The sequence below is a fragment of the Dromiciops gliroides genome, chromosome 4, assembly GCF_019393635.1.
Source record: "Dromiciops gliroides isolate mDroGli1 chromosome 4, mDroGli1.pri, whole genome shotgun sequence".
Classification (NCBI taxonomy): Eukaryota; Metazoa; Chordata; class Mammalia; order Microbiotheria; family Microbiotheriidae; genus Dromiciops; species Dromiciops gliroides.
This window is the reverse complement of record NC_057864.1, coordinates 75,632,260-75,649,922: the sequence shown is the minus strand read 5'-3', so window position 1 is coordinate 75,649,922 and position 17,663 is coordinate 75,632,260. Positions and strand designations below refer to the sequence as shown.

At 42.1% G+C, this 17,663-nt stretch overlaps 1 protein-coding gene across 1 annotated transcript in view; it reads right to left on the bottom strand.

Annotated features, from left to right (window-relative positions):
• The window catches only part of RGSL1 (regulator of G protein signaling like 1), a 68,745-nt gene that overhangs the window by 10,324 nt on the left and 40,758 nt on the right, over nucleotides 1-17,663 (bottom strand). Inside the window, 5 exon segments of the mRNA XM_044003129.1 lie at nucleotides 9,492-9,616; nucleotides 10,043-10,181; nucleotides 12,050-12,230; nucleotides 15,986-16,115; nucleotides 17,177-17,294. Coding sequence (XP_043859064.1) covers nucleotides 9,492-9,616; nucleotides 10,043-10,181; nucleotides 12,050-12,230; nucleotides 15,986-16,115; nucleotides 17,177-17,294 — 693 coding nt within the window.

The following is a 17,663-nucleotide window of genomic DNA, read 5'->3' as shown; positions in this document are numbered from 1 at the left end:
TGTCACCACAAAGAATGACTGTGTATTGAAGAGTAGAGAAATTAGAAATAAACATAAAAGGCAGAATTTTAAAAGCATATCTTTTATAGACAAAACTCAATAAAAACAGGAACCAATTCAGGGAACATAAACAAGAGACAGACCTAAATGTAAACTCAATAATTAAATGCTAACTAATGCATGTGTCAAAGAACAAATCATAGAAAAGAAGAATAGAATCCAGGTGTAAATAACCACCCTCCATGGGGCTAGCCTTGTAATTTCTAACCAAGCATTTCCCAAACTAATTTCTCACAGAATGTTTTGGGGCCTAAAACATACTGATGGAATCTATAAGTGTAGATCTGGAAATATGGAATACCCCTGGGATTAAAAAGGCCTATATTTAAAGTTATGCTTTTGATAATTAATAGCTGTGTGATCATGGGCAAGTCATTTAACCTCATATTGTCCCAGTTAATTCTATTCAACTAAGTTATCGAGGACCTGCTAAGGAAGAGTTGCTGACCCATAGTCATTTCTACACTGAAGAAACCACAGATCTGGAACTGATCCCTATCCCCAAATCTGTTTCTGATGCCTGACTAGTTTTGAAAGTTTTGAAAGCTGGTCTTTTCCTACAGCTAATTTTATAGATATCTTTAAATCTCCAGAATTTCTTCATTTTCTCCCTCCTCAGCTCTCTTCCATTTATTTTAGATCTCCAATATCCCTACTAAGGCATCGCTCTGTTTCTCATTCATTATTAGTGAATTGATTTTCAAGTGAGCGTTCACAGACAAAAGAAACTTCTTTGATTTTTCTTTTGTTTTTGTAAAAAAAAAAAACCCTCAAATGGAACTAGATTTAGTATCTTCAAAGCATTATACTGTTTGAAATTTGCAAAGAGCTAAAGGAAGGCTTGATGTCAGCAAAACAAAAACAAAAACCTTTACTAACAACCAGGGTTCTCTAAAAGTAGAATGGGCTTCCTGGAGGGATAAGCCCTCATTGGAGGGCTTCAAATAGAGGCTCAATGACTGCTTTGCCTTGAATGTTAGATTGGGAATTCCTTTGTGTATGGATTGTACTATGTGGCAACTGAGGCCCTTTCCACCTGGGAAATTCTTTGTTTCTGTGATTCTGAGTCCTGATCAGATACTGAGGGGTGTGACCAGTACAAGATAAGGGAGAAAATGAAAAGTAAATATACACAATTACTGTTACTGTCACATGTAGCCACTAACCTTCCCCACAAAGCTATGGCAAGCTAAAGACATTTTGTAAAGGACTGTGTTTTTCTAATGCACTGCTTTTGAAGAGACAAACACTTGGCAAGCTCAAATAGGTTAATAATAATAAATATATATGTATGTATGTACATTTATCTCAAATACCATTCCTATTTGTTTTCCAAAAGAACATAGATTACAATGGGAAAGATCATTGAAAAGCCCAGTTCTCTCACACAAACCCTAATTCATATCCAAAAATGATCCAAGAAAAATAAGTGATAAAACTGAAAAGGATTAGAAATAAGCTCCTCCATCCGGGCCCAAATTACACAAAAAGACAGCTGTTAGGAGTGGATAGAAGGGCTTCACCAGGAAAGCCAGTGATGGTGGAAAGAGAAAGCTCAACTCAAGTCCTAGTTAGAAGCTGGCAGAGCTGGGGAAAGGAGAGGCATCAGATCTCAACTCTGGTCTGTCAGGATAGAATCAGGGACAGAATTAGCCACCATAGATCACTGTGCAATTCTAGGGGCCCTGGGAGCAATAGCAGAAGACAGAGTCAATCTAGCCCCTGGTTGCTATATCTCCTGGGGAACTGTGTAGGAGGCATGATGCCGCCATCTCAAGAATCCAACTGGGGCCCGGGGCTTGGATTGATCTTTCAATGAGTCAACGATGGATGAAATGCCTGCAATAGCTACCCTAGATAAAAGTTCCTGGGAGATGGATTGGTGATGGAGGGCTCCTTATGGTTTTGATAACAGATTTCAGGTCTGAAGATGAGAAGGCCCAAAGAGAGGCAGGGATGGCAGGGAGGATGCTAGAAGTGTCCTTGACTGTCTCTTGGTCATTCTGAATAAGAAGTGGGAATAAGGAGAAAGTCCTCAGGTAGCTGTAGGGACAGAGCACCACTGGGAGAACAGGGAACAGGAAGTAGTAGCCCTATGTTTGCATGGGAGATCCTGGGCCAGCAGGATTACAGGGGATTAAGGTAGAAGGAGAAAGGAATGATCCACAGACACTTGGAATGTTCTGGGGCTTGCCTGAGACCCCAACACCATTTAAAGACCCAATGGAGGTTCAGTTGGCACCAAGTTTATTCATAGAAACTGAACTAAAGGTTCTAGTATCCAACAGACAAACATATAGTGTATCACCTACTTCAAGGGTGACATGAGGTTCATTACTTTGGGAAAGCAATGGAATGGAATAACAGGGAATACAACATCAGGTCTCTGGAAAACAAAAGAATCCTTACCAAGACTCTCCATCCCTCCCCATCCCCTGCACCTTCAGGCATTGTACTTCCCCTGGCACCCTCAATTCCCCTTTTAACTCTGGGGGTCTTTGTTTCTTGTGGCAGTTTTGAACAACGTAGTCCTTCCTCCTGCAGTAACAACACTCACACGATTAGCCAGATTTAGATAGAGCCTCTGAAATAGCTCATACCAGAGCCTTTTTAATGGTCCTAAACAGTCTGTGCAGGGGCTTCAGGGACGGCCTGTAAAGAAGCAAGAATGCTTTGGCCTGGGGCAGGCAGGAACAGGGCAAGAATTGTCTGTTTGCTGCTCTTCTGCAGTTTTTTCTTTTTCCTTTTCACCTTTTCTTCTTTTCCTTCACAAACATCAAAGGCAAGGCTCTTAATTGGCTCTATTGTCATTCCATTACATCTAGGACATCTCTTCGGCCAATGCTTTTGTACCTCAGGCAGTGATTGATTAACAAAGTGTGGGCAAATGATACATGGGTCTAATCCAGAATACCCTTAGCACTTTTACACCATCTAGCATAAAAACAGGTAGGGCCTCTTTCTCTTCCTGTAATATATCCTGAAATTTACTCCAGTTCTCTGAACTCCATACCCAGAAGTAGGGACCCCCTAGCTTCCTGTTTGTTTGTTTTTTTTGTGAGGCAATTGGGGTTAAGTGACTTGCCCAGGGTCACACAGATAGTAAGTGTCAAGTGTCTGAAGCCAGATTTGAATTTAGGTCCTCCTGACTCCAGGGCTGATGCTCTATCCACTGCGCCACCTAGCTGCCCCATCCCTAGCTTCCTGTAATCTATGTAATCCTCAGGACATTGGGGTTCTAAAGTGGTCAATTGGGAATTCTCACAGGGCTGGGAGCTAACCCACCTTCAAGAACCATCCTATTTGTTGTTTCTATAATAGTGCCAATACAAGTCTTCACCAAGTCATAGCATCTCCCCAAGTAGGATTGTATCCTCTAAAAATGCCTTCAGTTGGGTGACAATGGTTGCAGGGCATTCATTAAATTTAGGGGCATCCCTTCTCTAAATGGAGAGGTCAGCAGGACAGAAAGGCTTGTGGCCTCTCCCAACAACCAAGTGACCCAGATGGTTGTGGAAAAGCATTTCCTGAAGCAGGTAAATAACAGTAGGCTTTTCCTCAGCACAAAACTGATTAGATCTCCCACCAATTTGGTAGGAGAGTAAGATGGAGAAGCAGAAGGCACTGGAGTGGAAGAAGAAGGAATAGGGCTTAGGGAAGAAGCAGGAGGGAGAGGAAGGGAAGTCTTGGTAGGCAGGGAAGGCAGGGAGAGAGTAGCAGAGGGTTGTAAAGGAACAGCAAGGGGCAGGGGAAAGGGAGAAGACGAAGGCATGGTAGAGGGAGGGTACCTCTGGAGGTGTTGGACTAATGTCCTCTGATGGCTTTGGTTTGTCATTAGGTGAGGATAAGTTAATTGGCCTCAACAAAAACCAGGATTCCATATGACTTTGTCTGCCCTGGCTAGCCTTAAATCTTTTGACTTATGATAATTAAATGATTCATCAGCTGTTTTTCTTGCTGTTTTAAACCAAATTGCACATTTTGGGTGGGTGGGTGTTTCTTGGTGGTCATTCCTGGCTTTACTGGGAGCTTTCCCTTTTCCCATGCTATGAGAAGTTTTTCCAAGGGAGTCCCTTTTTTCATGCTAGCTTTAGAATTTTTAGCTCCTATCATCCTAAATAATTTCTGAGATATGACCAAAGGAAAAATTTTAAGACACAATCAAACACACAGAAACACAGATAGACAGAAGGGGTTGATAGACTTTTGTGGAGCATCCCCCATGAGGCCCAATTAAAACAACTACTATGAAGACTTCTCACTGGTATTAGTTTGAGGCTTCAGTAGAAGTCTCTTTTAAGGGCTGAGTTTTATCTTTCCTTGTCAGATAAGGTACCAGTTTGGGGAAGTTAAAAAGATCTTTTACTGGTTCATTTTTTTAAAAACTCAGCTTTTTGAGTGACTAATGGAGATATGGCATCCAAGTGTGCCTCACTAAGAATTTAGATTTTTCCAGGTGTCCCTCCCTAAGGAGCATCTAATAAAAGTTCAGGGGTCCTCTAAGAGTTCATGGCATTCCAAGTGATTGACCTTGCAATCAAAGTACCAACCGCAGTGGCAGAAAGGGTAGTCAGTTAATGGCCAAGTCAAGGGTCCCTGATGCTTTGGTTAACAAATGCACGCCTCCTGGGAGGACTCAGGTTTCCCTTACTGACTTGATTTCTATGTCTGGGTTGGTTCACAGTGCCATACTCCCTCAGCATAGGTGAGCCTGCCAATAGGTTCAATCTTTTTGTCAGGGACCCGTTTATGAACTAAATGAAGAGATAGTATTTAGGACAGAACCTGGGGACCATCTCTCTATACTCACAGTGACTGAAAATAAGAGACTGTAACAAACACTAAATACTGGTATCGAAGCTAGAAAAAACACTTTTCAATGAAGCATGTTCCTATTTTCAATATGGTCACTAGATGTCTCCAGAGACCATGCTATGATACACAGAGACCCAGCCAAAGTCATGGAGGACCTATGAAATTTATATGTATTTAAAGGTCTTTTGTCAGCCTAATTCTGGGACTTTTCTCTTTTTTTTTTTTTTTTTTTGCTGGGCAATTGGAGTTAAGTGACTTGCCCAGGGTCGAATTTGAACTCAGGTCCTCCTGAATCCAGGGCCAGTGCTCTATCTACTGTGCCACCTAGCTGCTCCTTCTCTATATATTTTGATTGCCTTTTCCTCCTGATTTTAGCTGGCTTACAAGAACCGAGAGCATTCCTTAAAGAAAGAGAAATTCTTCAAGACTTTCAAAATCAAGACCATAGACATTCCCCTGGTTTGACCCAAGGGCTCCCTTTGGAGAATCAAAAAGTTCTCCAAGGTTTTAAAAGTACCTACAGGGTTTCTTCTGGGTCTTTATACTGCCAATTATTTCTAAATGTTCACAGTGAACCCAAATAGCACCCCAAAGAAAGACATAAATATACAAAAAGCTGCAGCTTTTCCCAACAGACTGCTAATCTGAAACTCAGAAGAAATTGCTTGAGAATCTGAGGTCAAGGGGAGAGTCAGGTCTTTGCTTTAATTCTCCAGGAGCAATCCCACTTCAGGTGAAAAAACGTCCCCAGGGAGAGCTCAATGAAAGGGGGGTTCCCTAAGAGGCAATTTTGGGGACCAGCCTCTTTCCCCTGATCCTAGATGAGCCCCTAATTGCCTCAATAGGATTTAATAAAGGTAACAAGGCACAGAGTTCTGAACTTTATCAGTTTATTAGCAGGGCATGAATCTGTTAGCAAAATGGGTCAAGTGGCTACCTTGGTTAAGGCAGTGACCCAGAGGAAGAAGCACAGCTCCTTTTTATAAACATAGAACAAAGAATGAACTGGGTAGGTGGGGAAAACAATGTGATTAGTTATAGGGCTGACAGCATCATGGGGGTGAGGACAACATGATTGGTTACATTAAAGAAAGTGAGCAAACACCCACATCTCTCTCTCTCTCTCTCTCTCTCTCTCTCTCTCTCTCTCTCTCTCTTTCATTAAGGAATGCTTGATTGATGTATGGGACCTATCAGCATTCTGAGGACATTGGTGGAGGACCAGAGATAGCAGGTTGCCTGATTCCTAAGAGGTAGATAAGACCCTCTTTAATTGTACAAGGATATGCAAGGATGGACAATACATCTTGTGGACATATACCAGGTCAGTTAGTAGGCCTTTAAAGATAACAAACACACGTCTTGGAATTTTTCCAGGAACCACAGGGATGGTAGATAATAGTTTTTCTCTTGAATTATAGCTTTAAACTAACTCAGATGAGAAGGTTAAAATTTTAAACTCTGCTCACAGAGACAAAGAAATGTGGCTTAAACAATCATTCAAAATGGGGCAGTGATATAGAAATGGATTAATTACAGAATAGGATTGGTTATAAAAAACGATACAGAATCCGTTTAATTTCCTCAAGCTAGAACCTGCAGTGGACTATCAGGAGACTCGGACGGAATCTAGGAATTGAGTCAAAGAGTAGGATCTAGAATCAGCCACCCAAACTGAATATGCATCAGCTGCTGAAGCATCAAATTGAGCCTACCCAATCTGGAATGGACTAACCTGTGTACAAAAAGCCAAACCAAGAACTGAGCCTGAAAATATTAAAAAGAAGAAAATACAAAACAAGATGAAGAAATACTATGTGTTAAGAGAAGTCTAAGACATAAATCCAAAAGTAGAGAATAATCCCACAACTATAAGGTGAAGCTTAGAGGGGGCAAAATGGTTTGACCACAAGGTCTACAAAAATAGCTCGAAAATGAAGCAAGAAATAAAAGATGAAATTTGACATGAAATGAAAGCTCAGAAACAAAAAAAATCAAAGTAGAATAAATAGTTTGGAAGAGAAGGCAGAATCTTACTGAAGTAGTAGATACATCAAAAAAATAAAATGGAGCTAAAGAACTGAGTGACTACATAGAGCAAGATAAAATGTTTGAATAAACAAATTGCACTCTGTGAACCTTGAAGAATTATGTAAATTATAGCTATTATTATTGTTATAAAGTCATAATATTGAAAAAAATAAAATATAAAATACTTATTATCAAAAACAGCTGACCTGGCAAATAAGTCAAGAAATGAGAATTTAAGAATTATTAGACTCCCTGTGTATGAACCAGACAGGGATCAAGGTTTCATCTTGGAGAGGAGGCAAAAGAGTAGGAATAGACCTCTTCAGTGATAAATTACAAGTAGTGGCTTTCTCCATCGACTCTTTATTTGTAAAGAGAGGAGTGAAAGGACAAAAGGTGTAAGAGGTTCTGCTTCAGGTAAATACACAATCAATAATCACAATAGTGAATATGAAGAGTATGAATCCACCCAGAAAATAAAGGAAGGTAAAAGCGTATTAGAAAGAAGAATCCAACAATATTGTCTTTACAAGGAGCATACTAGGAAATGTGGGGACCAATTTTTAATTGGGGAGTGAGTGCTAGCTAAGCGGCTCGTCGCAATATTGGGGCAAGGAAGGAGACCGGCAGCCTCCCTCAAAACAGAACAAGATTTATTTTAACAAGAACGAACTTAAAAAAAAAACCACACACAACACACAAACAGGATCAGTAGGATCAAGGGAAAGGAAATAAAATGGGGAAAGGGAAATTATAATACCTGAAAAAATACCACCGCTCAGGAATCAGCTGAAAATACGCAGAATGCCTGTCACTTTCCAGCTTCCGCCTAGAATGCCCAATTCTCCTCTCCTGAACCTAGAAACACCCCACACAGCCCCAGCCAATGGGATGGCCGCTCTGACAGTCACATGACTGCCCTCACTAGGCTTCCAATTTTGCCAGGCCCATGTAGGGGTGGGCGAGTGGTGATGACGTAAGGTGCCGGAGCCCTGGCAATGGCTACAACCAGTGGGTGGAGCACCAAGCGGTTTGCGGAGCCCCAGGCCAGTGCGTATAGAAGCATAAAAACCTCAAATAACAATTAATTCTTTACAGAAACAAATATTTAGAGGGTTCAACAAATGAGGGACTGGAGAAGAATTTATTATGCTTTAGGTGAATTTTTAAAAGCAAGAGTGCAAGTGTCTCAGACAAGACAGCAATAAATGAGTACTTCTCAAAAGAAGAAAGGCAAGCCATAAACAATCATATTTTAAAAGTGCTTGATACCATTTCTATTCTGAGAAAATATTATTCTCATCCTAGAGTAGAAGACAATGAGATTTAGAGATGTTAATGAGCTTGTTCCAACAGATATGTTGCCCTCTATTCCCCCCACCCCAGGCTGCCTGAGAACCAATATGTACTATTGGACTGTTTTCAGGGCTTAAATGAAAGAGAGTGACCAACTCTGTTTCTTCCAGTGAGATGGTGGACCACTAGGCCTTACTCTTTGACTGTATTCTGAGGTCCTGGTGCACTAGGTAGAACAATGGGCCTGGAGTCGGGAAGATACAAAATGAAAGCTGACCTGACACTCTGTGACTTTGGGTAAGTCACTTAACTGTTGCCTACCTCATTTTCCTTAACTGCAAAATGGGCATGATAATAGCACCTACCTCCTGTGGTTATTTTGAGGATCTAGTGAGATGATAGTTGTAAAATGCTTAGTACAATGTGTGACATACAGTAGTGGCTTAATTAATGCTTGTTTCCTACCTTTCCTCAGACCTTACTATCTGACCTACTTTTTTGTCCTGTCACTTGTCATTTAGTCTACTGTTGAAGTTTAAGGATCCTCAGGCCTTGCCATTTGCCCTGAAGTTGAACTTTATGTACTGTATTCTCCAATTAGAATCTGAATTCCTTGAAAGAATAGACTGTCTCACTTTTCCATTTTGTATTTCCAGCACCTAGCACAGCATTTGAAACATCATAAATGTTTAATGAATGTGTTTTGTTTTTCATTCATTCAAACTGAAGCAAAAAATCACATCTCCTCACTTATAGTGTAGGGCTAAGATCCCCAGTCCATGCTATCTATTGTTATTACTAATATTATTGTTCATTTGTCAGTGTTTGGAATAGGGCAATAACACACATAAAGAGAATGGGATGAAAGGTAAAGAAACTTCTTCAAACATAAAGTTTCTTAGGCCAGATTTGAACTTGGGGAGATGAGTCTTCCTGACTCCAGGCCCAGAACTCTATGAACTGTGATGCTGCCCTGCCACCCCAAGTGTAAGATAGGAATATCTGAAAAGGAGGCCTAAAAAGAGATACAACAGCTGTCCAACTCTCACCCAACCCCCCCCACACACCAAACAAACAAACGAACAAAAAAAAATTAAGATTTCCTGATTTCATAACAATCCTAAGAGACAGCAATCCGAAAAATATCAGGAGATCGATTTCAGTCCTGACTTGCCTTGTGACCTTAGACAAGTCTCTTCCCCTTTCTGCCCCTCAGTTTTCCCATCTTTAAAATGAGGGAATTAAATCTGGTTCCATTCTAGCTTTATGGTACTAAAGGAGATACCTACTTTTTCCAGAAGTGCATAATAATAGGGAAAATTGTCATGATAGAACTGTGGAAGACAGAGCGATCCAGGTGCCCATCTGTAATTGTATTATGGATGGCATCCTTCATGCTTTCAGAAATGTTCACCTACCCAAAGAAAAGGAACTTTATGTCACTGTTGGGTGAGTCACAGTCCGATGCCCACCCCTTCCTCTAGAGCAAGGCTTCTTAAACATTTTCCATTTCCAACCTGCTCTCGCCAGGGAAATTTTTACATGACCCTGGGTATATAGGTACATAAAATAGGCATACAAATCAAACATTTACTGATTTTTCATGACCCCCACATTCAGTTACATGAGCCCATATGGGGTCAAGACCCACAGTTTAAGAAGTCAGGCTCTAGAGCCCACTTCTTTTCTGCCATCTGAGGAAGTTCTGAGACTGGAAGTCAATGAGCCCAGGGAGATTATGACCTAGTATAAGTCACCCTCAGTCCTTGCTGAGGCCACCCTGGCAGGACCAGTTACTCCTGGAAGTAAGCCCAGAGATGGGCTTAAGGTCCCCTCTTACCCGTAGTTTGGGAGGAATTTCAGAGGCGAGGAAGAGCTTGTAGATAATATTTCCTTTGGCTTTCATCAATGCAACATCATTTTCATTGAAGACCCTGTTAACTTGCAGTACTAAGGCTGAAGAAACCAGGTCATTGAATCTGAAATAGCATGTTGAGTGGGATACCAAGAAAGAGAAAGTCGGGTCACTGGAGGCAGAAGACACCAGGCCCAAGCACTCTCTTTTGGCTCAAAGATTGAGTCTGTTTTGGAATAACTGTCCACAAAACTGGGAAGTCGGTACAGTTCATTGTCAGCATTCCAAGTCTCCCCCTTTTCTGTTTTTTTTTGTCCACCCTCAATTTTATCCCCACCTACCCCCTCCAGAAGCTCTGCATCCTTTTGATTTCTTCTTCTCTCCTATACCAAAATCTTTATCATTTTTTTTTTTTTTAGTGAGGCAATTAGGGTTAAGTGACTTGCCCAGGGTCACACAGCTAGTAAGTGTTAAGTGTCTGAGGCCAGATTTGAACTCAGGTACTCCTGACTCCAGGGCTGGTGCTCTATCCACTGTGCCACCTAGCTACCCCTATCTTTATCATTTTTAACTTGCTCTGAATTAGCTTTAAGTCTAACTGTTACCTCTCATGGCGGGTATTTTCATTCTGTACTTTATAATAGTGGAATGGAGGTGGAATGCCTGTTTAATGAATTTCATGCAACACGAACAGGTTGAAGAGGGACTTTTTGGGTTTAGGAGGGGTCTCCCAGCACTCCTATTGGGTAAATGGTTTGGACCAGGAGGTCAATTATAGCTAGTAAGTTCTATGATGTAAAAATAGTGGTGGCTTGAAGTAGGTATTGACTTTTTCAAGGTCGGTACTCTTGCATTAAGGCATGGCAGAAAGAAAACTGAACTTAGAATCAGAATATCTATGCTTAAGTTCAAGCCTTCCCACTTATTAGCTGCATAACCTTGACCAAGAAATTTATCGCTCTAGACTTCAGTTTCTTCATCTATAACGTGAGGAGATTGGACTTGTCGTTCAGTTGTCTTTCAGTCATGTCTGACTCTTTGTGACCCCATTTGGGATTTTCTTGGCAGAGATACTGGAGTGGTTTGCCATTTCCTTCTCCAGCTCCTTTTACAGATGAGGAAACTGAGGCAAATATGGCTAGGTGACTTGCCCAGAGTCACATAGCTAGTGTCTAAGGCCAGATTTGAACTTAGGTCTTCTCGACTCCAGTCTAAGCACTCTATCTACTGCATCACCTAGCTGCCCTAGAAGATTGACTAGATGCCTGCTAGTTCCAGCTGTAATCATCTAATAATGATAATCAGAATAATAACAATGATGATGAACATTTCACTTTAAGGTTTACAAATTGCTTTAATATATTCTCTTATTTGATCTTCCAAATAACCCTGGGAGATAGGCGCTATTATTATCATGATTATTATTCCCATGTTATAGATGTGGAAACGGAGGCTGAGATAATATGCTCAAGGTCACACAGCTAGCGTAGGTCTGAAGCAGGTTACAAACTCAGGACTTCCTGACTCCAAGTTCAGTTTATACGCTATGTCCTCTGGCTAATCATAGTCATATTGTCACCCTTGACAAGAGTATTCCCTAAGTATTCTTCCTTAGTATACTATATCCCTAGAAAATTTGCCAAGAGCTTCTGATCTGCAAAGGGAACTGGAGAAGGAAATGGCCAATCCCCCCAGTGTCTCTGCCAAGGAAACAGCCAATGGGGCTGTGGCGAGATGGACATGAGTGAAATGATGCGGCAACAACCACAGGAGGGCACTCCTGAAGGCCGCAAAGGTCCCCAAGAACGAATCACCAGGAGTGGAAATGTCAAGAATGACGATGGGCAGTGGGGGAGATGGTTCGGAGCCGGGGGTCAATCTGGCCCTCAAATCCTGCCATCGAGAAAGCCAACCCACATTGCCTAAGTCTAGGCAAACTCCAGCCAAGAGGAAAGGCGGACAGAAGAAAGGGGGCGGTGACTGTCAACTTACTTCTCTATTTCAGTAAAGTAACTTAAGTCGTTGACCAGGAAGTTGATGATGATCATCTTATGGCCAAATATACGGCGTTTTACATAAACTATCTCTTCCGTGTCAACATCTAAGCCAGGCTTGGTGGGGAGAGAACTGTTGGTTGTGGTCGTGGGTTTGGCTGGCCCTGATATAATTATATCTGAAAGACAGAGAGAGAGACACACAGAGAGAAACAGAGAGAGAGAGAGAGAGAGAGAGAGAGAGACAGAGAGACAGAGACAGAGACAGAGACAGAGACAGAGACAGAGAGACAGAGAGAGAGAGACAGAGAGACAGAGAGAGAGAGACAGAGACAGACAGACAGAAATGGACAGACACACAGAAAGAGAAACAGAGACAGGGAGAAATGGAGAGACACAGAGAGACAGAGGCAGAAAGAGAAAGAGAGAGAGAGAAAGAGAGACACAGAGAGAAAGACAGAAACAGAGACACAGAAAGAGAAACAGACAGGCAGAAAGAGAGAGAGAGAATGAGCATAGAGTTAACATCTCTGCCCAAGGTTCTCATGAGCCTGAAGCATCCAAAGTCAAGAGAGATCAAACGCTATGTGGCCCACAACACTCCTGAGTCAGGACTGAACTTGTTAAAATGCAATTGGGAAATATTTAACAAAATAAGTAAAAATTCCATAAAAATAGATAGTTGATATGCAGTTTTCTCAGTCAATGGGTAGGGTTCATGATCCCCATTTCTACTTAAGCTCAATGCCACTACCCTAGAGGATCCAGAACTTGGGTCAGTTTTGGGTGGTCATTCTCTTAGGTTCAGGATGTAACCCTTTGGACACAAAGAGCTGACAAGTTAGTCAACCCAGGGTAAGTCTTTGGATTAATTCTATAACTACTCCCTAAGTCAAAATTTCTCTCTCCTCAGATTGTATATGAATTATGAATATTTTAGCTGAAACTGGAACCATCAGCATGTAATTGAGAAGAAGAATAACTGACATTGATTCAAAGTTGGCAAAGTTTCTCACATACATTATCTTATTGGATCCTCATATCAACTTCATGAGGTTGGGCACCAAAGTTATTGTTATCTCCATTTTATAGACCAGGAAACTGAGGCTTAGAAAGGTTACATGATTTGCGCATGATCACATAGCCAAGAAGTGACCGTAGAATTTGAACCCAGATCTTCAGGATTTAAAGTCCAACATTCTTGCTCACTAGACCACACTGCCTCTGACACAATGACTATAATAATAGAGATGTTAACACTCTTCAGAGGTAGCTGAATTCATATTAAAGATAATGATCACCACATGGTTCTAGAGGAAAGATGAGGAAAACACATCATCCTTCCTCTAAGTAGAGACTAAGATAGGGGATGCTGAGGGTGGTATCTGCTGTCACTGTGTTGATTTTTGTTTTGCTGTTTTCTTTTCGACAGGGGAGGATTCCTAGGGAAATATTAGAAAATGTCTAATTTTAAAACACACACACAAAGCATCAGTAAATTTTTTTGTTAATGTAATAAGTTGGGGCAGCTAGGTGGCGCAGTGGGTAAAGCACCGGCCCTGGATTCAGGAGGACTTGAGTTCAAATCCAGCCTCAGACACTTGACACTAGTTGTGTGACCCTGGCCAAGTCACTTAACCCTCATTGCCCTGCAAAAAAAAAAAAATGTAATAAGCTGTGCTAATTCTTATATTAAAGTTATGAGAAGACAATCCAGTCTGGACATAAGACATATCACACCCTGGCAGTTAGGCAATGTAGTGGTTAGAGAGCTGGACTTGTAGTCAGGAAGACCAAAGTCTGAATCTCAAGACAATCACTAGCTATGTGACCCTGGGCAACATATTGGTCTTTGTTTAACTCAGTTTCCTCATCTATAAAATGGGGAATAATAGTAGCATCTACCTCCTAGATTTGTAAGATAATATCTGCAATGTGCTTTGTAAAGCTTAACATGCTCTATAAATTCTATTGTTTTTATTATTATTATTTTATTATTATCAAATAGAGCATAGCAGGAAATACAAGTAGGAAATTAGACAGCAAGAAAGGAGGAAAATGTGATTAAGGCACAGCAGAGCTATTCACTGTGGACATTTGTTACCCCAAAAGGCTTCTCCCAGCCTCCTCCCCTCCTCGGTAAGAGCTGACTTTTTTTTTCTTTTTTTTCTTTAGGGCAATGGGGGTTAAGTGACTTGCCCAGGGTCACACAGCTAGTAAGTGTCAAGTGTCTGAGGCCGGATTTGAACTCAGGTACTCCTGAATCCAGGGCTGGTGCTTTATCCACTGCACCACCTAGCTGCCCCAGAGCTGACATTTCTTTTCTTTTCTTTCTTTTTTTTTGGGGGGGGGGCAGGGCAATGAGGGTTAAGTGACTTGCCCAGGGTCACACAGCTAGTAAGTGTCAAGTGTCTGAGGTCAGATTTGAACTCAGCTCCTCCTGAATGCAGGGCCGGTGCTGTATCCACTGTACCACCTAGCTGCCCCCAAGAGCTGACATTTTTATAAGTTTATAAGCTTTGCAAAGTACTTTCCACCTATTATCTAACTGTCCTCACAATGGTCTTGTGGAGCAGGTACTCCAGGAGTTATTATTCCCATTTCCCAGATGAGAAAACTGAGGCTCAGAAACTTTTATGTGACTTTTTTGTAGTAACAAGAAGGCAAAATTTGAATTTGTAACTTAATGTATTCCCAGTCCAGAGCCCTTCCTGATGCATAACGACGTGTATTTACTTTTCTCTGCACATTGTGCTTGCTCTTGGCTGAGAATATACTCCTTGAGGTCAGGGATTGTTTCCTTTCATCTTGGAATTTTGTCATCTGTGCACTGCACATAAATACTGTATGTACATGATGAATGAATGCATATAATCTGGAAGAAATTACTAAAGTTTTTTTGTTTTTAGTGAGGCAATTGGAGTTAAGTGACTTGCCCAGAGTCACACAGCTAGTAAGTGTCAAGTGTCTGAGGCTGGATTTGAACTCAGGTACTCCTGACTCCAGGGCCGGTGCTCTATCCACTGCGCCACCTAGCTGCCCCAGTAAAGTTTTATAGATTAAGAAGTAGGAGATACACAGTAGGCTCCAGGCACCTGACTAGATGTTTGTGGCCCTGGAGGCTGCAGATTTTGCTCCTTTCCAGAAGCCATGGTGGGGGAGGGGGGAGGGGGGACTTTGAGAACCTCTAGGGAAGCTCAAAAGGCTGAGCACGGCTATAGAATTCTGACTTCTGCAGCAGAAGCATGGAAATGGGGCAGCTAGGTGGCGCAGTGGATAGAGCACTGGCCCCGGAGTCAGGAGAACCTGAGTTCAAATCCAGCCTCAGACACTTAACACTTAATAGCTGTGTGACCCTGGGAAAGTCACTTAACCCCAATTGCCTCACCAAAAAAAAAAAAAAAAAAAAAAAAGCATGGAAATGGCCCCTAGAGGGTGCTGGAGAAGAAAAGGAATTCAGTGTTTTGGGGGACTGGAAAGGAAAACACTCCTAGGATTCTCTAATCCATCTCTTCTTTTGCTGGGACTTCATTTGGAGGATGAGGCTGAGAACCTTCTTGCCACATACTCTAAACTGTACCTACAAAGTGATACAAGTGACAATTTAGGCAGACTCGGTACTGTCCTATAGCTTTCCAGGGTACCTCTCATGTCCTAGGAAGTCACAGGCTGGGTGGGCTGTGATGCACACTCACTGACTCTGGAGGCTCGGATTTGAATCCTAACCCTCCTTCTCATCACCGGTTTGACCCTGAGTCTCAGTTTCCTCATCTGTAAAATGAAGGGTTTGGCCTAGATCTCTGAGGTCCCCTCCACCTCCAAATTCCAGGATACTTGAAAGGAGACTGATGCTATACCCTGTGGACAGCTGCCTATGGTCCTCCAAGCAGAGCCTGGTGGTCACCATGGTAACAAGTAGGGCAGTAACGCTTACTTTCCTTATGATTATGCATTTGCCTACGTAGAAAATCCTCAAATTTGCGACGGCTTGCGGGTTTCTTCATTTCCTTTCGAAATCTGCAGATGCTCCTAATAATGGCATTCAAGTAGTACCATACCTTTTTCTGTGGAGAGATACGGAAGTGTTGTGAGCAAAGGTGGCCCGCCATGGGACCTGCTAGCCTGGGAAAGGGGGAACAGAAAGTGGGAAGGAAGGGAGGATAGAAGGTCAGGCAGCAAGGCAACAGAGAAGCAGTTATCTGAATCACAGGATATCAGGGCAGCTAGGTGGCACAGTGGATAGAGCACCGGCCCTGGATTCAGGAGGAGCTGAGTTCAAATCCAGCCTCAGACACTTGACACTTACTAGCTGTGTGACCCTGCGCAAGTCACTTAACCCCAATTGCCTCACCAAAAACAAAACAACACAAAATCACAGGATATCTGTGCTGGACATTTGTGGTTATCTCTTTTCTTGCCCCTCCCACCCTCCCCCATTTTATGGTTGGTAAAAACTGCATCCTGCAGATACACAGTGACTTGTCCAAGATCACACAGCTAAGCAGTGGGGAAAGAAGGAGAAGGTCAGGGGAAAAGAACTGCCTCTCACCGGGCTCACTGACTTCTTTAGGGTTCAAGATCCATGGGCCTGTGGATGGTGGGGGCCAGAGCCTGAAAATGTGACCTTAAGCCTTACAATTAATGGAAGCTACCTTGAATGAATGGAAACAGCAAAAGGGGCTCTAACCATCTCATGGGGACACTCGCACATGCCCCTGGGCCCCTCCTGGTTCTGGCTTTCTTTGTTCTGTTTCTATATGATGCCTGACTTGGCCAAAAGATGGTGCAGGGATCCATTACTCTGTTCTCTCACCACCCAGGACGACTGGCTTATTGGGAGTAAACTCTCTTAAATGACCCAATGAACCAACCAAACCCTCATACATCTACACAGAGAACCTGCTCTGGCGTGTACTGCCCTTCTTTCTTTGGTGTCTCAGTATCCTTTCAGAGAGTCTACCACCCTACCTTTGGCATAATCAGGGCAGACTGTTCCTTTGCAGAGATCTTATGTCTTTAAAGCCCAATCCTTATATTTAGAGATGCCTTAACCTATGGAATTCTAGACAACGGTTGGGCACAGCAAGGTTGAGACCAGGCCTGCTTTTGTATCTTGCTCACTGACCTTCCTGAACTGTAGATTAATTGTCTTTGCTCCCTTTTTCAGTAGCTTTTGTTTTGTCTCAGGTTCTACAACTTGAATTTGAAGACGAGGTGGGAACATGTCTTGGTAAATTTTGAACCTGCCATTAAGAGACAGAAGGCATTAAACATATTTTGGAAAAAAAAAAAAAAAAGATTGTTTGGACACAAACCAAGCTCCAGATAAGATGTTAGAATAACTCCTGAATATTGAGGGAGCTGCAGCTTTAGGTGTATTTAATAGTCATCTTGTCTCTTTAAGCCTTGCTTTTCTACATCTCTGCTCTTTTTATTCTTAATTGAAGTGTGTCTGGGAGAATGGTATAGGAGAAGAGGCAGCTTTCATGAGCTTATGGGCTGTGCCTGCAGCCTTGAGAACAGCTGATATAAATCCAAGAGAGGACTAGCCAGCAGAGCTTGCTTGTTTGTCATATAAAATCCTCATTGGCATTTAAAGCCCCTCACAACTG